Source organism: Thermothelomyces thermophilus, chromosome 2 (assembly GCF_000226095.1).
Source record: "Thermothelomyces thermophilus ATCC 42464 chromosome 2, complete sequence".
Lineage (NCBI taxonomy): Eukaryota > Fungi > Ascomycota > Sordariomycetes > Sordariales > Chaetomiaceae > Thermothelomyces > Thermothelomyces thermophilus.
The window spans coordinates 82,891-108,042 of NC_016473.1; the positions used below are offsets into that span (position 1 = coordinate 82,891).

At 57.1% G+C, this 25,152-nt stretch overlaps 7 protein-coding genes and 1 non-coding gene across 8 annotated transcripts; 6 read left to right on the forward strand and 2 right to left on the reverse strand.

Annotated features, from left to right (window-relative positions):
- The first annotated feature begins 2,260 nt into the window (after positions 1–2,260).
- On the forward strand, positions 2,261–4,320 carry MYCTH_2299988 (uncharacterized protein). Its single transcript, XM_003660997.1, has 2 exons — positions 2,261–2,485; positions 2,597–4,320. The coding sequence occupies exons 1-2, from the start codon at positions 2,408–2,410 to the stop codon at positions 4,076–4,078; spliced, it is 1,560 nt and encodes a 519-aa protein (XP_003661045.1). The 5' UTR covers positions 2,261–2,407; the 3' UTR covers positions 4,079–4,320.
- A 545-nt stretch (positions 4,321–4,865) lies between these two features.
- On the forward strand, positions 4,866–5,330 carry MYCTH_2299991 (uncharacterized protein). Its single transcript, XM_003660998.1, has one exon. It carries the CDS (start codon positions 5,054–5,056, stop codon positions 5,321–5,323), a length of 270 nt encoding a protein of 89 aa, XP_003661046.1. The 5' UTR covers positions 4,866–5,053; the 3' UTR covers positions 5,324–5,330.
- An 877-nt stretch (positions 5,331–6,207) lies between these two features.
- On the forward strand, positions 6,208–6,306 carry MYCTH_t54. Its single transcript has one exon. It is a non-coding gene; the product is annotated as a tRNA-Ser (tRNA).
- Positions 6,307–7,522: 1,216 nt separating this feature from the next.
- MYCTH_2299996 (uncharacterized protein) lies at positions 7,523–11,247 on the forward strand. The gene is made up of 2 exons (XM_003660999.1): positions 7,523–8,264; positions 8,336–11,247. The coding sequence occupies exons 1-2, from the start codon at positions 7,984–7,986 to the stop codon at positions 10,884–10,886; spliced, it is 2,832 nt and encodes a 943-aa protein (XP_003661047.1). The 5' UTR covers positions 7,523–7,983; the 3' UTR covers positions 10,887–11,247.
- Positions 11,248–12,532: 1,285 nt separating this feature from the next.
- On the forward strand, positions 12,533–14,476 carry MYCTH_2299997 (uncharacterized protein). The gene is made up of 2 exons (XM_003661000.1): positions 12,533–12,916; positions 13,005–14,476. Exons 1-2 carry the CDS (start codon positions 12,699–12,701, stop codon positions 14,101–14,103), a joined length of 1,317 nt encoding a protein of 438 aa, XP_003661048.1. The 5' UTR covers positions 12,533–12,698; the 3' UTR covers positions 14,104–14,476.
- Positions 14,477–14,944: 468 nt separating this feature from the next.
- On the forward strand, positions 14,945–16,305 carry MYCTH_2299998 (uncharacterized protein). The gene has a single exon (XM_003661001.1). It carries the CDS (start codon positions 15,167–15,169, stop codon positions 16,181–16,183), a length of 1,017 nt encoding a protein of 338 aa, XP_003661049.1. The 5' UTR covers positions 14,945–15,166; the 3' UTR covers positions 16,184–16,305.
- An 816-nt stretch (positions 16,306–17,121) lies between these two features.
- On the reverse strand, positions 17,122–19,404 carry MYCTH_2089588 (uncharacterized protein). The gene is made up of 2 exons (XM_003661002.1): positions 18,682–19,404; positions 17,122–18,468 (listed from the first exon to the last, which is right to left on the reverse strand). The coding sequence occupies exons 1-2, from the start codon at positions 18,764–18,766 to the stop codon at positions 17,219–17,221; spliced, it is 1,335 nt and encodes a 444-aa protein (XP_003661050.1). The 5' UTR covers positions 18,767–19,404; the 3' UTR covers positions 17,122–17,218.
- Positions 19,405–22,371: 2,967 nt separating this feature from the next.
- On the reverse strand, positions 22,372–24,380 carry MYCTH_2300003 (uncharacterized protein). Its single transcript, XM_003661003.1, has 2 exons — positions 23,256–24,380; positions 22,372–22,707 (listed from the first exon to the last, which is right to left on the reverse strand). Exon 1 carries the CDS (start codon positions 24,339–24,341, stop codon positions 23,349–23,351), a length of 993 nt encoding a protein of 330 aa, XP_003661051.1. The 5' UTR covers positions 24,342–24,380; the 3' UTR covers positions 22,372–22,707; positions 23,256–23,348.
- Positions 24,381–25,152: the final 772 nt, after the last annotated feature.

Sequence of the window (25,152 nt, forward strand, 5' to 3'; positions counted from 1 at the left end):
TTTCGCGGCCGACGAGAGCCATAGAGGTATCATCCTCAGCATGCCTGAAGGGGGCGTATCAAGTTTTCAATGCTTTGGTAAATCAGTGGTGTCATGTTGTACCTTACTCGAGGTCTCGCGACCGTCTTTCGACTCGGTGATGATGGATGTTACGGAGTACATCCGTAGAGGAGTTGCGAATTCAGGGTGCATCCTTCGAAGGGCTCACCCCAGTTCGGTTCTCTTCCTTCTATTATATAATTACTCCGTACAAACACATCCGTTGCAGTAGAGCTAAACGAGGATCGCTTTTTGCATTTCCCACCCCACAGAAGCTGTTATTCCTGTAAAGCTCATGCTACCGTGTTCAGTCCTTGTCAATGAATCGCCGAGTCCTCCGTTTACAATCAGAAAGAAGGATGGGATGACCCTTGGTTCGCGGTCACGTAATTAACCACCTGCAAACTGAGAATGATCTCTGGAAAAAGGCTGATAGCCACGTCGAGAGCACAACATAAATTATGTTGTTTTGGCATCATATGGGCTTCTACTCCCGAAGACGAACTCAAGCAGAATGTTGACCAATCTTGGTTACGAGCCGGAAAGTCCCTGAGCACTTGCCATGAGGCTCCAAAAAAGAGGCATATGAGAACCCGGGAACGAGGCTACGAGTCACGCTTCCAAGCGAAACATTCGACGACACCATCATGTCACGGGATCCCTTACACATTTATGAAGAAACATAAGATGAAGTGTAAACTTTGCGTTGCGGATGGCCTGGCCGTTGAAGGGCTGGTCGGTTATAAGGCTTCGGTAAGTGGGTAACCGAGATTTCAGAAAGGCCATGGAGTCGCCTGGCCAGACCATCTCCGGCTTGACCGCGATGTGCGACAAACAGATTAGCATTTGGCTCCAGATCGCATCCGGGGTCGTTAGGGTCAGGCTGTACATCACCCTCGGGCCTGGTCTGACAACCGACATCAATAATGTTGGTCTCTCCATAGCCCACGCTGATTTGGAAGGGCTTCCGTAGAATCTCATTCATTAAGCTTACAGTAATTACTGGCAACTGCTGAGAGTGGTGATGAAGCCCAAAACCCAGGCACAACAAATCTTGGTTGAGTTCTCGAGATTGGGGTCGCTCTTTCTTTTGTGTGTGTGTTCTTGCCTCCCCGGCATTCACTGCCTTGAATTGACCAAAATACCTGGTAGTCACTCCTTCCCATGAGGGATCGTCTCCCTGCTCTCTTTTTTCTAATTTCCGATCCTGTTCGAATAAGTCCTTGTTTTCTGTTTCCTGGTTCGAAATCGTCCCTCATCATGGATACAGCAACTTTGGGCCATCAAAGTCAGACAAGAGGCACTAATTATACGCCAACGTTAAATGTGCCACAAGATTAGATAAATTGGAAAGCTTTCGAGCGTCCATTCATCTGTCGAGACAGGGGCTGCAAAGACCATAGGCATATATTCCCAGATATATGCAACCTACGAAGACACCTCGGCATGGTAAAACATCGTGTAAGGCTACTAAGCAACCGTGGTAAGATAATAGTATAAGTACTAATAGCATATCTAGAGCATCAAGCGAAACCCAACTGTCCGGACTGACTGTTCAGACAAAAAGGGAGTTCCCGGCCCCTCGCGTACTATCCCGGAGACACCAGAGTTGGATCCCATCGACAGTGACGATGACGGGACGTGATGGCGAACGTCACTCCCCTCCGCCTCCCAAGCCAGCCCGTGGCGGCCTCTTCCACCCCCTGACGCCGTCAACCCTGCGGAGGCCCGTTGTTACCCTCTCAGGCTCCCCGCCCTCGCGTATACGGCGCCGCAAGCCGCTTCCTCAAACTCCCCCGAAAAGGCGGTGACCCCGGCTGCTCTTCACTTAATTACGATGTCTGATGAGTAATTTTTACCCCGTGACCAGGTATAACTAGGGAAGTCCTAACCCGAGTGTACAGGTTTTAGCTAGAATTAAGGCACTACAAACTGCCATTAAGCTAGGTAAGGGAAGCAGATAATATGTAATACATATACTAGTTAAATGGCTTGCCTTAGTCTTTAACCTATGTTTAAGGTATCACCAATTTCCTAATTAGGGCATCACCAATTTCCTGAGGCGGTTGTTTTGAAAAGGTCGGCTGGTGGCACTGCCCAGAATGCGGGGATGCGTAGGTAATAACTAACTTCCTGGGCCCGACAGGGAGTGAAACTACAGCATGCGACCGCAGTAAGTTCCCTTTTATTAGTTAGTGCTCTCACTTTTTTTGACCGTACTGCGTAGTTCTTCGGAGCGGCCAGCTGGCAGAGGCGGCCCCACATCATTATCAACACGTTGAGCCCCACCACTTCGCTCTCCAAATCGCCAACGCCATCGAAACAACGACCACGACGCGCACATATATCCTCAAAACCGGTCGCCGCCATGGTCCTCCAAGATCTCGGTCGCCGCATCAATGCGGCGGTCAGCGACCTGACGCGCGCCCCCAACCTTGATGAAAAAGCAAGTTTCTTTGCACTCTCGCGCCTCGAAGGGCACCCCACGTTTCGCTTGCCCGGTGCAGGGTGAAACAGACCCATGGCGCAGCGATGCTGACTCCGCGGGACCTGGCAGGCTTTCGATTCCATGCTCAAGCAGATATGTTCCGCTCTTCTCGAAGCCGATGTCAACGTGCGCCTGGTTGGCCAGCTGCGCAAGTCGATCCGCTCGACCGTCAACTTCAAGGAGCTCCCGCCCGCCGTCAACAAGAAACGCCTCATTCAGAAGGCCGTCTTTGACGAGCTCGTCCGCCTCGTCGACCCCCATGCGGAACCCTTCAGGCCAAAGAAGGGCAAGTCCAACGTCATCATGTTCGTCGGCCTCCAGGGCGCCGGAAAGACAACTACCTGCACAAAGCTCGCTAGGTATTACCAGTCCCGTGGGTTCCGCGCCTGTCTGGTGTGCGCCGATACCTTCCGCGCCGGTGCCTTCGACCAGCTGAAGCAGAACGCGACCAAGGCCAAGATCCCCTACTACGGCAGCCTGACAGAGACCGACCCCGCCGTGGTCGCCCGGGATGGCGTTGAGAAGTTCAAGAAGGAGCGGTTCGAGGTCATCATTGTCGACACGTCCGGCCGCCACAGGCAAGAGAGCGCCCTGTTCCAGGAGATGGTGGACATCCAGGCGGCCATCAAGCCCGATGAGACTATCATGGTCCTAGACGCCTCGATCGGCCAGCAGGCCGAAGCCCAAGCCAAGGCGTTCAAGGAGGCCGCCGACTTCGGCGCCATCATCATCACCAAGACGGACGGCCACGCCGCGGGCGGCGGCGCCATCTCGGCCGTCGCCGCAACCCACACGCCCATCGTCTTCATCGGCACCGGCGAGCACATGCTGGACCTCGAGCGGTTCGTCCCGCGCAACTTCATCAGCAAGCTGCTGGGCATGGGCGACATGGCCGGCCTGGTGGAGCACGTCCAGAGCCTGAAGCTCGACCAGAAGGAGACCATCAAGCACATCAGCGAGGGCATCTTCACCATCCGCGACCTCCGCGACCAGCTGCAGAACATCATGAAGATGGGCCCGCTCAGCAAGATGGCCGGCATGATCCCCGGCATGAGCAACATGATGCAGGGCATGGACGACGAGGAGGGCTCGCTCAAGCTCAAGCGCATGATCTACATTTGCGACAGCATGACCGACAAGGAGCTCGACAGCGACGGCAAGATCTTTATCGAGCAGCCGACGCGCATGACGCGCGTCGCCCGGGGTTCCGGCACCACCGTCCGCGAGGTCGAGGACTTGCTGACGCAGCAGCGCATGATGGCCGGCATGGCCAAGAAGATGGGCGGCAACATGAAGAACATGCAGCGCGCCCAGAGCGCCATGGCCGGCGGCAACAAGGCCCAGCAGCTCGCCGCCATGCAGAAGCGCCTGCAGAGCATGGGCGCCGGCGCCGGCGCCGGCGGCATGCCTGACATGGCTAGCCTGATGAAGATGTTTGGCGGCGGCGGCGGCGCCGGCATGCCGGGCCTCGGGGGGATGGACATCAACGCCATGATGAAGCAGATGGGTGGCATGATGGGTGGTCAGGGCGGCCGCGGCGGCCGGAGGTGACCCGACGCGTGAAGCGTTGCCATGTCTCAAAAGATGTGTGTCTACTTGGTGGACTCCCGGGATTGATTGCATTGTCTGGCGTTGGGGTTGTCGGCTGGTTTGCCAAATAATCATTATCCAAATTTTACGAACAATCTGATCACGTTATTCTGCCCTGTGTCTCATCGATCTTTCCATCGTTCAGAGCATATCATCATCATCATCGGTATTGCTATTGTTGACGTGTCCCCGCTTTCCTTGCTCTCTCCTCCCGTTTTCTCTCTCTTGTTCTTTTTCTCCTATTTCATTTTTGTTTTGCTTTCTTCTCGACTCCTTTTCTCTTTCAAACTCCTATTAATTAAAGCTCTTCTACCCTTTTCTCTACTTCATCTTATATATATTGCTGCTTTCTTCCTTAATTTCTTTGCCTATCCATCCTTGTTTCTACGTAATTAATTACCTATCACATTCTTTTTATCAATCTTCCTATCATTCTTGCTATTGTAGGTGCTTAATATCATTCTTATCATTCCACTTATCATCTATCAACCCATCTATCACGCCGTTCATCGTTCTTCCTATCGTCCCTCATATCCTCCCTCTATCATTATCTGGATAGGTAATCGCGATTTATTATCTTCCTTAACCTTAGCAGCGCAATCGTGGTCGTTATTGATCAAAATTGGCATTACTACTGGCATGACACTTGACATCAACCCATGTTAGTCAGGGCACCGTTGATGTGAGCAAACGATAACAGATCGCAAAGGCGGTTAGCATCATTCTTTTCGGAGATTTGGGGGATTCGCTGCTCTCCAATGTTCCCCGAAATCGTGGAAATGACACAAAACCACTTGGGCAGAGCAAGAACCGCTACGCAGCGCGCTACCGCATAATATCTGCTGCGTCCTCTCTGAATTCAGGCTGAAACCACGCTCAATGCTTGTTTAGCATGGTACCGGCCGCAAAGAAAGGACAGGCACCGGTGATAAGCACATGCTTGTCGAGGGTCAGCATGTGGAGAGGCGAGAAGACGAGGCCAAGGTGCTCGAGCATTACCGCAATCCCGTCGCTTTGGTTGATAATAAGGTTAGCGTGACGGAGAGGGGTTCGATAGTCGACATTTTAGCGTGCGGGGACAGCTCTGGTCGTGGGACAGTGATGTCCAAAACAGCCGCCTTATTAATATACGTCTCGGTGGCCGTCATGTTGAGTACGGCGTCGAACATGTACCACGCAGCCTCTGCTACTCCGCATCGTCAGTGATGCCGGCACATGTAAAAGACGCTCTTCCAAGGTCTTGAGTCCGAGATTGTCCCGCACATTCGGAGCCATCGGAAACCCCTTGGTCAGGTAAGGCTTACTCAGGGCAAATGTGTCGCCGACAAAGCACGTCAGTTGCTCGGATTCCAGGCCCACGCGGAGCACGCCCGCCTAGTCGACCCGAACGTTCCCGTAGACAAGATTGGCCAGAAGTACTTGAAAGAAAAAGCCGGCGGGGCCCCGGAAGGTAAAAAATTGTTGCCGGCCGCCGCGTCCTCGCGGGAGATGGTCACTCTAGACCAAAGACAGTTAGTGGATGGAGCTCCACCTTAGTGGTGGTGCAGGGTTGTCGGACCCGTCGATGAAGTACACTAGAGACGGAAGCGGTGAGATAGAACTGCTTGACGAAACCGCGGCCGCATTTGATGGTGCAATTAGGTGGGGGTATAGTGGCGGTATCGGAGAGGGAGGAGGATCGAAACAGCTCCTAGGAAGCTTTCAGCTGGCGTGGGGAGTTTCTGAGACAACCGACGTGGATAAGTGCCTGTCACAACAGGACTACTCGAGGGTAAAGCAACTGAACTCAAGTTTGCCTCGAGTTGTGTTGTGAAGCCTGCTTCCAACTTCGGAGCGGCAGCTCCGGTGTGCATCGTGATAGATCCCAGAGCTTACACAACAAGCCCGCGTCATGCCCCCATATCTCGGACTGACTGTCTCAACCACTGCACCGATGGGAAAAGCCACTAACCAGCAAAACTCCCAACTTCTCTCCAAAGTCGCCTAAAAATCAGTGACCGTGGCAGTTAACCACTTCCCAAGGTCGAGCCGGCCAGTCCGCATTCCATTTACAAGAGGGGAATTCCCAAATTGTAATGATCATCTGCTTAGTCACTTTGGCGGAGTGGTTAACGCGCTGCCCTGCTAATAAATTATTAGCCTGCTAGGCAGTTCCCTCGGGAGCGTAGGTTCGAATCCTACAGGTGACGCGGACCTCTTTGATTTTTTGAACCTTGAGCCTGCACCGAGACGTTCGGCGTAAGGATTTACTACCTGCGATAGATAACGAGGAGCTCTATAATTAATTAGTATATTTGCTGCGTATATAGTAGGATTGAGTTATAGTTATATAGACAAGTATACGATATGTCTATTTCACGTAATATTATACGTGTTGAGCCCCATAGTCCTGATGAAGCTTTGCTTTATACCTACTGTGGGGCTCGAAGAGGGGCGCAAAATACTAGTATAGGCTTGCCCCAATCCAAAAATCTTTGCTCTGCCTTATGTTGGTGCGTTTGCCAGAAACTGGTCGCCGCCCGCTAAGAATGCGCACAATGCCCGGTAATTAGTGCCTTAAGTATTCTGCGACCTATCTGTCATCTCGGTGTTTCGGCTGAATGGTCTGGCATAATCAGTTCTTAAGTCAAGGTATACATGTTTTGCAAACCTAGCTTCCGAGTTGTATGCGAAAAGGTCTGGGTAGTAGTGCACCGACGCTGTTGTGGACTGCGGGTCCGCAGCACTACGGAGGTGGTTTGCTGTGATGAAAGCACCTCGTAGTTGATTCTCTGGTAAGAGGGTGAGGAGGGCAACCAGAGCAGTAGCAACCCTAACCCTAATTAGACATCTTGAGAGAATCTGCCCAGGCAGGAACAAGAGCGCCCAATATCTGAAGGTCTCCAAGTGCTCATAGTTAAGCCCGCCCTCCTTCAGCTTGTTTCAAACATGGTCATGGGAGAGGTCAATTGATAATGAAAATCTCGTGAACGCGGCTGATCGCTCGGATGTCGTGGCCGTCCGCGTTCGAGCTGCCCAACGTCTTTATTTTGCACAATTGTGCGTTACGCACGTTCTTGCATCAGTCTTGTTTAGCAATCTCATGCATTGCGGATCTGTGAAGCCTGATTGATGGGCTGCTCTGGGAGAGCGACGGCCTACGTGGCGGCATGCCTGTCAACCCAGGCGAGAAGCGCGGCTACTCGGTCCTCACTGAATTCTTCATTGGGCTTGGCGTCGGGCGATGGGCCACTGCGGGCCCAACGAGATCCAGTGCTGGGAAAGAGCGCGAGCCACGTGTAGAGGGAGCTCACATGCCTCCTTGCCCCTTCCAGATCGCGCGGTGCAGACTACGGGCGACTTCCAGCTTTGTCGAACCGCCCTGCCCAATGACTGGCTCGCAGGGCGAATTGTAGGCGGGGCAATGTCCGATTGGGAAACCGCCGGCCACATCGCTCCTCTTGAGTCACAATCCTGCCACCCACTGCTATCGGTAGTCTCCGCTGATCTCTTTCCCGGAATTTGGCCCATCGCTCGCGCCATGGGATCTCGAGCGTTTGACAGCTCACCACAGCAACGCAATGCCTCTTGCTGGATTCTCGGTACTATCCGGCAAACTCGAGACCCAGCCACCTGCGGCCGGGCTTGGCGAATTGAGCCATTCAGGGCGGCCATTGAGGCCCAACCGAGGACGAATGGCGAGGCGGGCACAATCGCTGTCAGACGCATCGGACTGGCAGTTCCAGTGAGTGCCATTGCAGCGAGCGGCAGGGATGCCAGCTCACAGGCGCAGATGCCGGGACACCCGTTGACCGAGGGGTAGAAATATGCCCTCTGTCTCGGGTCCTCGATGGAGTTGATCCAGAGACCATTGCAGCATCACTGCAATGAGATATCTGTGCAACCTCAGCGTTTACATCACGGTCGAAGCCGCCACCCTCATCGGACTCACCTTTGTCGCTGCCACTTCATACCTCTACCACTCCGTCATGGCGAGGAAAAAGAAGACGGGTGCCGCCAAGCCCCCCCAGTCGACTGGTTCCACACCCGCAGCACCCACAGCAGCGGCCGCGTCAAAAGGTGCCGATGCCAAAGGCTTTGCCCAGGCAAAGCCGGCCGCCGGTGCGGCTCCCGTGATGAAGCAAGCCGATTCCAGACCGGAAAACTCGTAAGTCATGCCCGGCGTATATCCGCGGTCGACACCATGTAACTAGCTAACCGCTGTCGTCCTGCCACCAGGCCCTACGGAAGCCCCTCCTGCACCATCCCCTTCGCCAGCCCGCTCACAGTGCCGTTGGAGATCCTTAAGAAGAGCCCCAAGCTGCATGCGGCCTACGAGCTCCGGCTGCCGGAGCTCCCGGCTATCCCCGAGGGCGTCGGCCACGTGCTTGTCCACTACCTTCACACCGGCACCTACGAGTCCCTCAAGCCGAAGCCGACCGACGCCATGTCCAAGCAGATCTGTGAGCTCAAGACGAGCATACAGACGTACGCCGCCGCGAGGACATACGACCTCCCGGAGCTCATGCGCCTGGCCGAAGCCAAGATCGAGAAATACGGCAAGGGCCTTCCTCTTCCCGCCCTGCTCGAAGTGGCTCGGGATGCCTACCCAAACTTGACCGAGGGGGACGCTTGGTTTCTCAACTATCTCAGGTCGCGCATCCGCCCCCACCTGAAGGACCCAAAGTCGCTGATGGGGTCCAACCTGCTGGACCAAATCAGCGGCATTCTCTCGCCCAACAGGGTCCTTCTTAGAACGGTGCTCGAGCTCTTCTGCGAGCGGATCGTTGTTCGGCCAGAAGCCACCACCCCTCCAGCGGCCAGCACTATCGCCAGCCCCGTCACCAGCCCGGGCACCTCCAGGCCTGTGTCGCCTCACCCTCCTGCCTCTTCCATGTCGCTGCTCGAGATGAGGTCGAGATCCGTCGTCCGAGAGGAATACACGCCTGCTCGGAAACCCCAAAAGGCGACGCCCTGGCCGTCGCCCGACAACATGTCGGAGGCGTCATGGGCGAGGTCCATGTCCCCTGACCCTGTGCTCCCGGAGACAGTCCCGCCAAAGTTTGAGGCCAATCCGGTTGCGGACGCGAAGCCCCCGGTTACGCCGTTCCTGGAGCTTGGCCCTGTCATTCGCGACGCCGTGCCCTCGCCGGGCCCATCGATCAAGTCCAAGGCTGAAGAAGGTGAACCCGAACCTCAGCCCGCCCCCGAGTCAGAAGTCAAGGGTGCCATTGAGCCCAAAGCCAAGGCTACTGAACCGAAGGTGGAGGATGCAGAACAGGAGGTCAAGTCCGTTGAACCGGAGGTCAAGGCTGCTGAGCCGGAGGTCAAGGCTGCTGAGCCGGAGGTCAAGGCTGCTGAGCCTGAGGTCAAGGCTGCTGAACCTGAGATCAAGGCTGCTGAACCTGAGATCAAGGCTGCTGAGCCGGAGGTCAAGCCTGCTGAGCCGGAGGTCGAAGCCACTGAACCGGAGGCCAAGCCCGTCCCTGAGCCCGAGGTCAGCATCGCCATCGAGCCCGAACCCAAGGCCGAGCTTGAGGTCGAGCTGCCTGCCGAACCTAAGGCTGAGCCTTCTATTGTCCCCCCCGTCGACGCCCTACCCAAGCGTGCAGTCGAGGTCCCCACCGAGGGGCCTGTCGAGACCGAGGCGACGACCGCTGTTGAACCAGAAGCCAAGAAGGTGGAGGACATTTCCGAGCCGGCGGCCTCGATCGCTCAGAGGGAGCGGAAGGATTCCGGCAAGGGAATCGATTTGGAACCCCTTCCGAAGGAGCTCGACTCTTCTCCCGAGCACGTGTCCGAGCTCGAGCCTGATTCCAAGCGTCAGCCTCACATTAGGCCGCAAGTGCTTCGGGAAGCAGACTCGGGATTCTGGGAAGGACCCGATGTTGAACCCGGCAAGGAACCCGCTCCCTCCATCGTCGAACTTGAGGAGTCCGTGGCCGAGCCTGCCCCGAAGGTTGCACACGAGTTGGAAGCCATTGCCGGGCCCAAGGACGGCCCGGGCGTGGAGATTCGTGACTTTGCCAACGCTGATGCGACTGTCGAAAGCGAGTCTGACAAGCGCGCTGAGACGGAAACCGATGCAACGAAGGAAGCCGTTCTGGACTCCCAGCCGACACAAGTCAATTCCGAGGCGGTCGCCAACATTCTGCCCAAAGAGCTCGAGTCCCAGCCCGAGCCGGAACCCCTGCCGACCAGGTCGACCGAGGCAGCACCGGAACAGTCTGCCGATGCAGCAACCCTTGTGTCCGAGATTGGCTCAGCCCGAGAAGTGCCAGAGACGGCCGAGAGAAAGGAAGTTAAGGCCCAGCCGGAGACAGAGAAGGTAGAGCCGGTTCCGAGGGGTCCAGAACAAGAGTCATTGCTAACCATTCGGCAGGTACAAAAGGAGACCGTCGAGCTTCAAGAGGTGGCGAAATCGGAGCCCGAGCCCGAGCCCCAGACGGACTCGTCGGAGCCTGTCCATCTTCCCGACGTTGCTGAGTCCGCTGGGTCCGTTGAGACCAAAGCGGCTCAGCCCGGCGTCGAGTCGGAGCCGGAGCCCTCTGGGAAGCCCGAGGTTCAAGACGCCAACAGTGACTCCGCCGTCCACGCCCCCAGCGGTGATGCTGGTGCCGTCGAACCCGCGGTTACTCTCGGTGCAAAGCCTGCGACAGAGCAGGAGGGTGCAAAGACTGAAGCCGACGGGGCTGGTAGCCAGCCCTGCAGCGCTCAGGTGAGGCAGCGGAGCTGGAAGAGGCGGTTCCTGAGCCTCCGGTACCCGGTCCTCTTCGGCCGGGGCATGTGACTAGCTCGGCCCACGTCCGCGGTGTCTCGAGTTAGTGTGTCGGCACTGACAGGCGGTGTCAAGGGCAACAAGGTTCTCACCATGACGACTCCTACGGCACACGACCCCCAAATGCAAGAACCCTGTACAGTCTCCTTTGTCGGCACGAGTCATGATTCTCCTTCGTCTCGGTCTTCTTCTTCTTCTTCTTCTTCTTCGATTTCTTCGCCTCCGGCTTTGTCTTCTTCGGCCCCACTCGTTTCTGGCCTCTCGCTCGGACTTGCACTGGCTTTCACTTCATCTGGCTGTTCTTCTTCATCGGCTTCGGGTTGCGACGGCACGGCATTAGATTGGGCATTGCTGGGCTCGCTGATGTTTCAACTCTACTTTTTCACCACCGTGGTCTGGCAAGAGCTCCGGGGCTTCTTCGCTGGCCGGCGGGTGGGCAACGTCTTCCGGTCTTGGGTTTGGGTTTGGGCTTGCATTCGGAACTGGCATGGGAAATGGATTCGCAATGGGAACTGGAATTGGGGCAGATCGTCAATCGCTATTAGGCCGTGGGCTCGGAGGCATGGGAACACGGCATCATCGTTTCGGAGACTGGGCTAGATTGCACACTTTGTAGCAACGTGATGTCCCGGTAGCATTTCATAGGACAATATTGGGGGGCCTTTTTTTTGGCTTAGGCTGCGATTTCCTGTAATAGTGAAGTGGCAATGATGGGATAACGTCAGCTATCTACCTACTGAATGTTGTTGATTATCATACGATGTGAAGTTGAATCTTGAGCCGCCCCTCCTTTGGTATAATTAATCATGTCCCGGCTTTGCACGCCCTCCCCCCCTTGCGCCGGACTCGGTATGATCAACTGAATAATGCCAGTCAAAGGGACATGTGAGAAGAATGAGAATTTGACTAGTTAAATATATTTCGCATCGCTTGGGCCCATCGATACCGACACAAGAGAGCCATTGTACCCTCCCAACGGTAGGTAGGTAGGGAGATGACTACCTTGACGCTAAATTTTCTTTTTCTCATGGTGGCCCCATACTAAGTACGGGTGGGTTGATTTGTACTACGGATCCGTACACTGTATGGGGTGATATGGGAGGTACGGAGCTGCGTAGGTACACTTACGGGACTACTCAGCTTTGCTCTCGTGTGGTCTCGCGAAGACAATCTGCTGGGAAACCCCTTAGCGGGTCGGCGCTCATTGGCCGGACTTGGCAGTTTGTTCTCGATCTGGTGTTTCAGGTTTCGCAGACTTGGGCCGGCGGCCAATGGAACAGCCAAGACCAGGGCCCCTTGCCCACCCCCCTTGACATCACTCCCGCGTGCGACCGCCGCAACCGAAATCAACCAGAGCCAAGCGACCTGAGCTAGAACACTTGGGCCGAGAAAATGTAGGGTATTTCACTGGTTGCTGCTAGGAGCCGGCTGAGACTCGGCTACCCGAGAGGGCCGCGTAGGATTCCAGTGTGACGACCCGCAAGATCTTACTTGAATAGCGTAATTACTTGCTCTTACGGAGTACAGTAGCGCATCTTCGGCTGTGCACGGAGGTAATTATGTGTATGATTCAGGGAGGACCGGGGAAGGGGCACATAGGAAACTCTTTTTTTCGGCTCTGATCACGCCGTCGAAATTTAATCCGCTCTTCTCCCCGTGGTTGCTGTTAATTAAGCGCCCATTTTCGCCCTGGACCACACAGCAAAGCGAGTCAGTCCTTGTAGAAGACCGACACATCGCCAAAGCAGAGAGACTCTCGGTGTTTCCCTTTGACTTCCTTAGCGGCGAAGCTTGCCGGAACCAGCCCTGCCGGGCATGGCGACGATGGATGAGTCCGGCCGGAAAGGGACCGGCACACAGAGCGTGCAATCGGAGGCGGCCCTCTTCTCCGTTGTCAAGCCAAGCCAGTCGACGGCGGACTCGCTGCCGTCTCCGGCAATGGACAGCCTGACGGGGAGGCCATCATCGATGAAGACGGGGCCGGTCGGCCGGAAGACGAGCTTCCGGGTGCGCGAATGGGCCAAACGGTCCAACTCGAGTCGGTAAGCTCAGGTGCCCAAATCCTACCTCGCGCGAGTGTTTTGGGTAGTATGATAGAGAGGGACTGGGAAGGCTGACGACTATTTCCAGGACGGCACCGTCGACAGGAACTTCTGCCTCCGAGTCCCTGAAATCACACATCAAGCACTTGGGAGGTGGGCGACTCGAACAAGTCGAGGTCCGGGGAACAGCAAACAACACCACCCTCCTCGCGCCGTTTCCGAAGCGGGGGCTGAGGAGCCGGACGAGCTCCATCGACAGCCGAGTCACCCAGTGGGTTGACTTCTACCCGAGCTCATCGGAAAGCAGCAACTCCCAGAGCAAGCCCCAGGCTGATGATGATGATGGGAAGCGGCCCGATGATGAGCAACCGGGCCAACAGCAGCGCCAACAGGAGCGTCAACAGGAACGGCGGCGGGAACGACAGTGGGAACGGGCCGGCTCCAATTCCGATCTACGGCCAGCACCACTCAGGATTCCTTCCTCCGAGAGGCGAGGTGGTGCCAGCGCCGACACGCCGCCGTCGAAGCCGCTGGAGCGGAAGGACTCGAAATGGAAGCCTCTCCCCATCTTGCCCGCACAGCGAGCCAGCAGAGGTCGCGAGCAGTCCGGGCTTGGGCCGGCACCACCAACACCAACCAAGAGAGCCGAGACACGGGGGCCGCAGGAGCCCGAGCCGGCGGAGCAGCCACCGACCGAACAAGGGAAGGGCGGGCGGAAGGGCGGGCCCTCGAGATCGGACGAGCCGCAGCCCCTGCCCACGTTCCGCTTCGACTCGGCCCCTCCGACGCCCGACAGCAGCGCAGGCGGTGCTGCCCGGGTGCTTGTGGGGGAGCAGGACTGGGGCCGGCAGGTCGAGGGCGCGCGTGCGCGGCCGGCCGGGGAGCTCCGGGGACCCAAGGGACCCCTCCAAGGCCGGGCGCCGGAGGGGAGAGACGAGAAGGGCACCGGCGGCTCCGGGGCCGTGGGCATGGACAGCCCGCCGAAACAGGTGGTGCGGCACACCCGCGAGGAGCGGGTCTGGCTGCACGTCAACTACCGGGGCGAGGCCCCCTTCCTGCAGGCATGGGGCCTGGATATCGCCAACCCGGGCGACCGCCTCGAGGGGCTGACCATTCTCCGGGAACTCATGCAGGCCGAGGGCGCAGGGGGTGGACCAGAGCGTCGCGAGCACGGGAACGCAGCGTGATGCTGCTGCTCCTCCTCCTCGTCCTCAGGGACCAGCACGCTGGTATGAAACCAACGGGCCGCGGTGGCGGGCGGATGGAAAACTTGGGTGTGATGGGACACACGGACGGATGAAGGCGCTGGGCGATGCTACATTCATTGATTGTGCTGTACTAAACGTGTAATTTAACTGCTGTCGAAGGATCACCGAGCCGAGAGGAGGTTCCCTTTCTTATTTGGTTTTTTTCCCCTCCTTTTCTTTTCTTTTCTTTGATGTTGTTTCGAGTCTTCAATATACCCCTTTTGCCAGCCACCCCAATATCCGGCTCCCCCCCTCTGTTATGCCAGTGGCTCGCTCTCTTGCGGATAGACCCCAAGACAGAGACAAAGTTGACCCATCATTCCACGTTTCCGCGGCGGGAGAACCAGTGCCTGTCGGAGTATTTGATTCCAAAAGGGTCATATCGGCGGCATATCGGGTTGTTGATCTTTACGTGCTTCGCAAGTCTTCATACATGACCTTCACCATTATTTCCATCTATGATCTCGAGTGATTCCCACAGACAAGAGGCCCTAGGCCCAGTGCTGCCTGCTGAGCGTCGACTTCAACCTTCAGACAAGTGTGAAATTACATATAATATTATCTGATTGGCGGTGGGCACCTCGATCCTGCGAGCTTACAAACAGGCCCTTGAACACGAACAAGCAGCTATCTCGAGCTACGAGAAGTGAATTATTATAATACCGGTAACAAGGCCTGGGCCGGCTGATCGACGTTGTTACATTGGAGCACCCCGGAGTGTGGCGGAACCAGTGTCCCGGAACTCCGCAGACCCTAGAAGAATCTTCCAATGATCTGGCTGCGCTACTGGAGGCTTCTGCGGGGTTCATGTAACCTTCCGGTTCATGATGCGTCATTGTCCGCTGTGAATTAATTACTGCTACGATATGGTATATCGCAAATTACAAGGCACACTGAACTTGTCGTTAATAAACGGAAAGTCGCGAAGCCCATGCTAATCAATTCAAAGACGATGGAAGGGGAAAGTTCAGGCAAAGAAGCTCGAGGACTGGATTGCCAACCAATGACACCTTTATCCGATGATGTCCCGCGTATTAGTCGCGGAGCCGAGGCCAATGCCGACAAGCGCGCCCACGGAGACGGAGACGTCGGGCCTCCTAGAGCCCACGAGTCACAAGACCCGTGGCTCCAACAAGCCAGGAACGCCGGATACACGACTCACATCCGCTCAGCTTCCAGAACAACCTGGGACGGCAGGGCGCCTCTCCCGCGCAGCCGCAGCCCCTCCCCGCCACATGCGCCCGCCCAGTCGCGGCTCAGCAACCCGCCACGACCCTCCTCAGCCATCAGCCTCCCGAACCACCATGCCGCTGAGCACGGCAGACCAACAGTGCTTGCCGACAGATGGAGCTACGACCGGGAGCGGATGCCGCCTCCGCCTCCGGCCCCTCGGGACTCGCGGCCGGGCACACCGGGCACACCTGCGAGTGACCCTGACGCGTCCGACACTGGGTTCTCGAGACCGGCGAGCACGCTGATTGAGTCCCAAACACCTAGCAGACAGCAGTCCGGTTTTTTTAATTTTATGAACGGCTCAGCCGAGCCGAACGACTCACCACCACTACCTTCGGACTTTGATCAGCGTGGGCAGCATCTGAGTCCGCATCTCCGGCAGTCTTGCCACATTCTCACCGACGAGGAGATGGAGATGCTCGCGCGCCCGCCGCCACCCCACCCGCCAATGACAGCACCCTCCCGACCGTCGTCACCTGGCCGGGACCGCGGAGCATGCGGGTCAGCGGCACCAGGACACAGCAGCGAGTCAACATCCGCCGTCGCTCCTCCCGAGCCGCCCCAACCCCGGGAGGGTGTGGGCCGCCACCTGAACCGTAACAGTGTTAATAGCCACGGCAGCGATCATAGCCGCGACGTGAGGCCTAGCTGCTTGGGTATGTGTGACATCGCGCCCGTCCGACCAGTCCTCGGGAAGTTCGGCGCGTGGTTCATGGGCGTCGTCACGCCCGTCTCCTTCGGCTTGCTGACGGGCTGTCTTGCTTCCACGATATCCGGGTGTCGGTAATGGTGAAAAGGAGGGAAGAAGAAAGGGGTGAAAAGGAAAAGAAGAAAATATAAATAGGGTAAATAAACAAAGTACAGGAGAAAACAAAAGAAAAGGAAAAAAATAGAGCAGAGAAGAAGATGGGGGAAAAAAGAGAAGAGGGAAGAAAAGAAAATGAACAACAGCAGGAAAGATTGGGATGACAAGAAAACTAAAATGAGGGTTTCGGTTGGGTGTTGATAGAGTTCCTGATTGCTCAGGGAAGATGGGCACCGACAGACATTGGTGCTTCGCTTTGCAACATGGCTCATGTCTCCTGCTCTTTCTGACTCCATTTCTTGTCTCCGGATCTCTACCCATACTGTCTTTCCTCTCTCACTTCCTGGGTTCCAAACCCGAGGGCATCGTCCAGAAATGTACTCGATGCATTTTGACAAAATCTATAAAACGTTGGCCTATTAGAATCACAGAATGGTATGTATGGACTGAAGGAGAACGACAACGACGAGGCAATGAGCCATCTCAAAATAGAAGGCATCTCAAACCGGTAGGCAAAAAGACGTATGAATAAGAGTATACCTATAGACGAGACACGAACGAGCATATGTACGGAAATATATCATCCCAAACGCCCCGGGATCGGAACCAACCAACCAAGCCGTTCCCACCATCTACCTAAAGGATCCATCCCAGCAGCCATAGCATCGAGTCCTACAAACGCCGTTCCCTATCCTCCTAACCCCTCTTTAAAACCAAAGCAAAGTAGGGTATTGACATTACCGAGGACCCGTCCAATGACCATCCAGAAATCCAAAACAAATTCGTGCGCGTGATTAGGGAACAGAACGTTAAAACGTAAAGCGTAAAGCAATGGCGTAAACCCCCCCCCACATTGTATGTGCGTGTGGGTATGTGTGCGTGTATGTGTTGGGTTGTGGGGGGGGGGGGGGGGGTGGGGAAGGGGGGAAGGGTGGCTGTGTGTGTTGGTGATGATTTGTGTGCATGGGACCTTCAAAACTCGAAACCGGGCTCCTGGCTGTACATACACACAGCCGCTCATTCAACCAGAGGAGCCGGAGATATTGGCGCGCTCCCCTCATCTTTGGCGCTGTGGCTCTCCCAAAGCTCAAAGCTCTCACCGGCGCCTTCGATGGGTCCCAGACGAGAAGGAGAAGCTTCCAGGGAGCGGTCATTTCCGCCCATGATGTCATCTACGTCCACCCGCTCGACGTCGTCCAGGCTGACCTGCGGCGCGGGCGGCGGCTGCAGCCGAGGAGACCTCTCGCTCGTGTCCTCTTCTTCCGCGAACCACCGCTGCTGGTCCTCGCCGTCCGCGGGAAGAGCAGGCAGGTCCTGGCCCTGCTCTTCGACGGCGCTCTCGCCCTCCACCACCGCCTCGGGATCCTCCTCGTCCCCCGGGACGATGAAGACGCTCGAGCTGTCGCAGCCCTCGGCGTAATAGTCGGTCACGTTCATCTCGGCGAGGGGGCCGCGGCCCTTGAGCAGGAGCACGTCCTCGTCGATCTCGACCGGTTCCGGGACGGGGCCGCCCCGCGCCGACGACGTCTGGCTGACGTCCTCGGGCGGCGGGATGTTCTCCTTGTCCCGACCCTCGGCGCGCTCCCGCTTGGCGCGGCTCTCCGACTCCTCGTCGCTGCTGATGTCGAGCGTGCACGTGCCGTGCTGGAGAAGGTTGGTCATCTCCTGCTCGGGTGTGTCCTCGTGAATGTCGAAGCACCACGACGAGGCCAGGTCGGGGGTCGGGATGAAGAAGTCCTGCGCGGCGTTGCTGCTGCTGCTGGCCGCCGCCCGGCGCTTGAGCTTGCTCTGACGGAGGCTGCCCGAGTAGCTTGGAATCGTGCCTCGGAGAGCGGCGTCGAGAGAGAACGGGACGGCCGCTTTCTGAGAGAACGCCGGTGGGTCAGGGCGCTGGGAGCGGCGCCGGGAGAGGATGCCCATGCGCTTGCTGGCGCGTGTCGGCGAGCGACCAGCGGGAGCTGTCAGCGGGGACTGGGCAGCGCTCCGGGTCTTCAATCTTGATGAGGGAGACTTGGGCTGGAGCACGGTCCGCGGCCTCGAGGCTGGTGAGGGCCTGCTGATTGGGCTGCTGAGGGCATCTTTGGTCACCGGGGAGGAAGCGGCCTTGGTCAGGGTAAAGGCTGGAGGCTTGGAGAAGCTCTTGCTCAGATCGCCCCAAAAATCAGCACCCTTTGACCGCTTCGGGAATTGCACAGGGGCGATGTTCTCCGAGTTGTCCGCGTCCTCCACCTCGGAAGCCTTTCGCTTGATGGGGGAGGATGCGATGGCTTCGGCGTGTTAGCGGTTTGCCACGGCGAAAAATAAGATTGGGGGCGCGATCGAGCAAGGGCAAAACACGAGAGACAGGAGCACCAAAAAAAGAAAGGCACAGATGGATCAAGACACGCAAATCCGGAAAATCCACACAGCAAGGCACCTCGAGGGTTGAATACAAGAAAATTGAGCATTGCGAGTGTAAACTAAGAGGAACAAAGACATACCATTCTGCCTATTCTTGACGCTGGCCAGGCTCTTCAACCGTGCTTCGCCGACCGGAGCAAAAGGCTGACGGCTGACGGTTGCCATGGTGGAGAATGGCGAGGGAGAGGTAGAGACGGGGGATACTTCACACTGAGACGGATGGAAGGGGCACGTGGTATGTTCGCACCACAAAAGAGACAGACCCAGAGCTCCGCGCAACAGCTCGAGTACTCTCCGGACGACAGGCGACTGCGCCGGCAGTGTTTGTCGAACTATTTTGCGTACGCCGCGGTCGCCGAAGTGAACAACTTAGGCTGTCGGTCAAACGAGCGTGGGTAGAGGCGAGCAAAAGGAGGGGGCCGGCACCTGGTGGGGGGTCCGAGCCGGGGGTGCCAAAGGGGGGGGGATCTTCTTATTTCACAAGCCGGTCTGCCGAAACGGCCGGCCGCTCAGGACGGTCTCTGACTGTCGCGTGTGGCCCGAGTAGCTCACGCGCGCTCTCGAGAGACAGCCGAGTCAAAGCGCTAGTGAGCAAGGTGGTCTGGGTATACCGGATGCACTTTCTGCGTTCTGATCCGGCGGATGCGCGTCGAGGTCTGGCTCTGGGCGCGAAGGGCTCTTCTCTTGGAAACAGTGGGTGGGAGTTGGGGTGTGACGATTGGAGTGCGCGAAGGGCAACTTGAGACGCGAAACGAGGTGGGCGGTGAGGCTCAGAGAGCGCGTGGAACAAAACAGGGAAGCACGGATGGGGGGTTAAGGGAGGAGCGAGGAACTTGGACGAGACTGACAGCAGGCACGACCAAGGGGCGGCTGGGGGGTTTTAAAGAAAAAAAAAAGGCCTGAAGCGCCGCCAATGCTGCCTGCGCTCCGTCCACCTGCGTGTGCCCTTGAAGCTTGAGAAGACCAACTGCACGGCAAATGAATGGCGTTCGAGAGCTCCCTCATGCCCCGTCCGAGACCAACCCGAGCTCCTCATGCAAGGTCGAGATTGGGCCGGCTTCCTGGAGTGCCTTTTCGTGGTAAAACCTAACGCGTTACCGCCCTGTCCTGCAGCGCCCGCTTGGTCCCCAATCACAGCACCGCATCGGATCTGAAGCGGGGTCCAGGCGTGGGCGGAGTCCTGCGCTTGAGAGCCTGCAGCGAGCACACGGCGATTGGCAGCTGCCGGTGCAGGCTGCCTCTGGGCTTGCCCAATCAGAAGCCGATCGCATGCCCCATGGGACGCGGTGTGCCAGGTTTCGCAGGCGATAACGCCAATCATCGTGTCCTCGCCTTCTCCACCACGCGGCATGAGACCAAGGTCGCGTTAAGTGGCTCCACTCTTCAGACTTGGTGGACTTGCAGAGCGCAAGATCAACCGAGACCACCCAGCAGCGCCGATTCAACCTGTGCTGCTGCGCTGTTTGGAAGTCGAGCGCGAACCAGCTCATCTCGCCTGCTTGCGGTCTCGGCCGGAGAGCCAAGTTACGAAGCCCAGGGACGTCAGATTCCAATGTCATACGAGGTGCGACTCCAGCACGCCAATGAGCAAAGGTGAAAAAGGAAAATCCTGTGATGGGCCTGATCATTCCCAACATGTCCGACCGAGCTTGACAAATGCGACTCTTCCTTCGTGAGCGGCACAGCAGCGCAACGGCGCACCTTCGCCCGCTTGGCTGGGATGATGGCAGGACAGGCAGGTCAAGTTGACGGGCTTTCCGAAGGGGGAGGGACTTGTAGCTCTGCCGCCGTTGTATATATTGCCCAGGAGAGGAGGGCGTCTCTACTTTTGAGTGCAAGAAGGAGGTGAGGTGGTACAAGTCAAGCATACCGCGCGCAACTTCCTCAGTGTTCCAAGGTTCAGGGGAGCAAGGCAAGCAGTGGACGAGGCGCACTAAGGTAGGGGCCCCGGCAGCGGCATTGGAGGCGACGTTCATCGGGAGATCTGGTCGTATTTCTTTTTATAACGGCTGCCAGGTTACAATTTAGGAAAGCCCCTCTCTCTCATGGGCTTGTTTCCAGAATACCCCACTGGGCCTTCGGCAGCCGAAGATGGTAGCATAAATAACCGTACGGTTTACTTCGCACTGCGTAGGATTCATCCGTTGTATGTATGTAGTACTCCGTATGTATGTACACTTAGGTACTAACGGGGTATCCGTAAGGATTCCGCTGCACTCTCCTACAATGTATGTACAGCCGTAGAGATGGAGGAAGCGCAACTGAGCGATCCCACCTCGTGGGAGCTAACAGCACTCGATTGGTGCAGCAGACCGCTGGCCCGGGCGCTCTGCGACGGATTCGTCCACTACTGCAGACCGGAGGCGCTTCACCAGGCCTTCGTTGGTCTGCAAGCTTCTCTCGACTACTGCGCAGTATTCTTCTCTTCAGTGCTGACGTTCCATCCCGGGTGACAGCTGGCACTTTCTCCACTTATCGACTTTCCAAGTCTCATATCAATCGCCGTGAAAGAGGGCACCTCGAGAGCACCGGCGCCAAGCCAACCCAGCGCCGCCGCATGCTTGCGGCGAGCTCGGCCTGCGAGTGCCCCACGGAATTTCAACGCTGTCGGCGTGCCAAGCAACGATAAAGTGACATGGACAGTGACACCCGATTCCATCAATCTTGCAGCACTGCATCCCGACCTTGAAGCAAGCAACAATTGGCCCAGCCATCTCTGCCCCCTTCCATTTTCCCTGCTTGCCCTTTCGTTTCATGTGAATTGCATTGATTCGCCAGACCGACCATGGCCTCAATCAATGATCTGGCGACAGCGGCTTCAGCGCTCGTCAATCCCGCCGCCACGGCCCCGCACCCGTCATTGCCCGATTCGGCCCAGACCCAGACACAGGCACAGACCGATGATCGCGGCACTTCAGAGCACGGCCCCGGCGAGCCTGCCGTGGCCCGGGGTGCGCTGGTCGTTCTCGAGGGCCTCGACCGGAGCGGCAAGACGACGCAGGTCAAGCTGCTCGAGCAGCGTTTTGTCGAGCTGGGGCGCAAAGTCAAGGTGATGCGGTTCCCAGGTACGTTCCAAGACCAATATCAAGACCAAAATGCAGCGCTGAGTAGCGCTGCGGGGGGGGAAGGAGAAAGAGAAAAAAGGGGTGGGGGGGGAGAGGAGAACGTAAGAAAAGAGAAGGGGGTGGTCGGAGGGGTCGGGACCAGCGCGAGAGGCCGTTGTGAAACTGAAACGCAGCAGAGCGTGTGCCCTGGGCTGACTGGCTAACTAACTGATCCTGATCGGGAACAAAGACCGCACAACGCCAATTGGCCAGATGATCGACTCGTACCTCAAGAGCCAAGTCGACATGGAGGATCACGTCATTCACCTGCTCTTCAGTGCAAATCGGTGGGAAGCAGCGTATGCCTTCACCCCCCCCGTTTCTTCTTCCCCCTTTGAAGCGGTTTGTCATGTTAAGACGGGGTAATATATATATACGTAAAAACACAAAAGCAACACGATTACGTCGCTGTTGTCCGCGGGCGTCACGGTTCTCTGCGACCGCTACTACTACAGCGGCATCGTCTATTCGGCGGCCAAGCAGAACCCTTCCCTGACGCTGTCCTGGGCGCGCGCCCCAGAGGTTGGCCTGCCGCGGCCGGACCTGGTGCTGTTCCTCGACTTGGACGAGAACCAGGCCAGGGCGCGCGGTGGCTGGGGCGGAGAGGCCTATGAGAAGGCCGAGACGCAGCGGCGCGTCAGGGAGCTCTTTTGGGGGCTGAGCCTGGGCAAGATCGGAACGGCTACCGTCATCGCCGAGGATGGCGCTGTCGGTCCCAGGGAGGAGATCGCCGTGGGACCGCCCACCACCCAACCTCTGACGGGCGTCGAGTACCGCTTCAGACAGGAGGAGGAAGACCTCCACGTCATCGATGCCGGGTCGTCGGTCGAGGAGGTTGCCGAAGAGGTCTGGAGAGTGGTAAAAGCTAGGGTGGAGGCCGTCGAGAAGGGTGAGGTTGGGAAGGTAGTGAGAAAAGTCTCATGAAGGCGATGAAGAAGATTTCAACCGAGCATTCCCCGGCGTTTGTATATTACTGAAACGATGGTGGGCGCAGATCCGGGGCTTGTCACAATCCGTGTATAATGAACATCAGCGCCAAGCTTCTTCTGTCTCTTCTCCCCGGTGATAAAACGAGGAGCTAAGGAGGGTGTAGGTAGTTGAAAAAAAAAATGGTTGTTTGCGGCGGTTGAAGTCGCCCGAAATAAACCAGTTGAGCCGCGTGTCTAATGATCCCACAGGTACTGATATCCGTGTCGTGCCTCCCGTCGGGACACCCCACCCCTGTGTGAATGAACCCTGAGAGCGCGTGTACTGCCGTGTTGAATGACTGCAGATATGAGAAAAGAAACGACCACCCGCCAATGCGTGAAATAAGAGAGCCAGCCCGATGTTGAGATCCTCGCCCAGTCAGTGACAATACCAGGTTACGTGTATGGCCCCTCCGGATGAAACCCTGTGCCCTCTTTGAACCCCCAAACGCCAGCTCGATGCAAAAAAGTCGAAAGACGGGTTTCGACAAACGCTTTCCCGGCATTGCTGCCATACAAAAAGTTATACGGCGGCCATTTTGTTGAAAAAAAAAAGAAAAAGAAAAAGAAAAGGATATATACCTTCCCTCATTGTACGTCCCCCGCCTCGCATATCCCGTTCAATGCTTGGCACGGCCCGGCCGCCCCGGTCGTTGTAGAACAACATGGGCATCATCAGCGGTTGACGCCGATCAAGCTCAGAAACTCGTTCCTGGTCTTTTCCTTTCGCTCAAAGCAGCCCAGGACGCAGCTGGTGATGGTGGTGCTGGTGGTCTTATGGACGCCGCGCATGACCATGCACAGGTGGCTCGACTCCATGACGACGGCGACGCCCTGGGGCTTGAGAACCTCCATGACGGCGTTGGCCACCTCCTTGGTCAGGCGCTCCTGGACCTGGAGTCGGCGGGCAAACATCTCGGCAATGCGCGGCAGCTTGGAGATGCCGATGACGGCGTTGGAGGGTATGTAGCCGATGTGCATCTTGCCGGTGAAGGGAACCAGGTGGTGCTCGCACATGCTGAAGACCTCAATGTCCTTGACAATGACCATCTCGTTGTGGCCCTCCTGGAAGATGGCGCCGTTGACAATGTCGCGCACGTTTTCCTGGTAGCCCTTGGTAAAGTACAGCATGGCCTTGGCGTAGCGGTCGGGCGTGGCGAGCAGGCCTTCGCGGTCGGGGTCCTCGCCGACGCACTCGAGGAGCGTCCGGACGGCACCCTTCATGCGCTCCAGCCGGGCTTGTTTCTGCTCGTCGTCCTCATCTACGCGCTTCCGCGTCCCGACGCTGGGCCGGCTCAGGCCGTCGAAATCGATGACGGGGCTCGGAGACCGGGTCGATTGTTCGGCGGCTTCCTCGGCCGTCGGCGTTTCCTTTACGGCGGGGGCGGGGGCGGCCGGTGCCGGCGTCTTTCTCTTCTTCTTCTTGGGCGGCGGCTCCGGCTTGTCCCGGAAGTCCCGCGCAGGTTTGCTGACGCTCGAGCGGCGCTCTCCGAGCGGATGCGCACCGTTAGCATCGGCGTCACTGGCAGCATCCTTGGGGTCTCCCTCTCGCGACCGCTTCTTGCCGTTGTTGTTGTTGTTGTTCTTGCTCTTGCTTCGCCTGCTCTTGTCGCCATTGACCACGGGCGCCGGGCTCTCGGAGCCAGACGAGGATTCGGAGTGAGCCATTGAGTCGCCGAATGGGATCCTGCTTGGCGGGGTGGGTGATTGGGAGGGAATTGAGACGGCAAAGAAGGCTTGACCATCAGGCCTCCTTGATGCAAGAGAGTGGGACCCTGGAGGGGCGGGCAGATGACTTGCGCTCTAAAAACGTACAAAAAGTTGTCGAACAGAAAGCCAGGATGGATCGGGCCCGATACTCCGCTCCCTCTCGCCTCGAAAATTTTCGGTCCCCGGATTCTCATGGTAACACTACCGGTACGTAGTTATGTAATCCGTACTCCGTACACTACGGAACACTGCTTACTTTACGTCAGGTTCGTATGGATGTACATATGCATACACGGATGTATACACGTTTAGACCCCGCGAGTCAGACAATGTTTCGCTACGAAGTACCACAGTACCTTACGCAGGCGAAAGGTGGCCAAGGCGGAGCCCGAGTTTTTGGTCTCGGAAATCTCCCGAGGTCGAACAGCGTTTAAGGGACTAGTCGCAATGGAACAAGTCGACAAGGGAAAGAGCAGGACTCTCCGGCCCCGAGGTCTTGCTGGGTCTCAATGTAATAAAAAGGCTTGTGTTTAACCCACCATCTCATGTTTTGTCAAGGGCGTGCACTTGGTTGCAAGCCAATGCGACGAGTGCGTCATCTCGGCCTGTAACTAGAGTGTGCTCTGTTGGCAAAGCAGTTCTCTGTTGGATGAGACGGCCGCAGGCACTTGAACCAAAAAACCGTCGAGGTCCGCTGCAAGCAGTGGGTACTTGTACTCGGCTTCCAGCGGCGAATCCAGACCCTGGTATAATGCATCTGGCCCGAGCG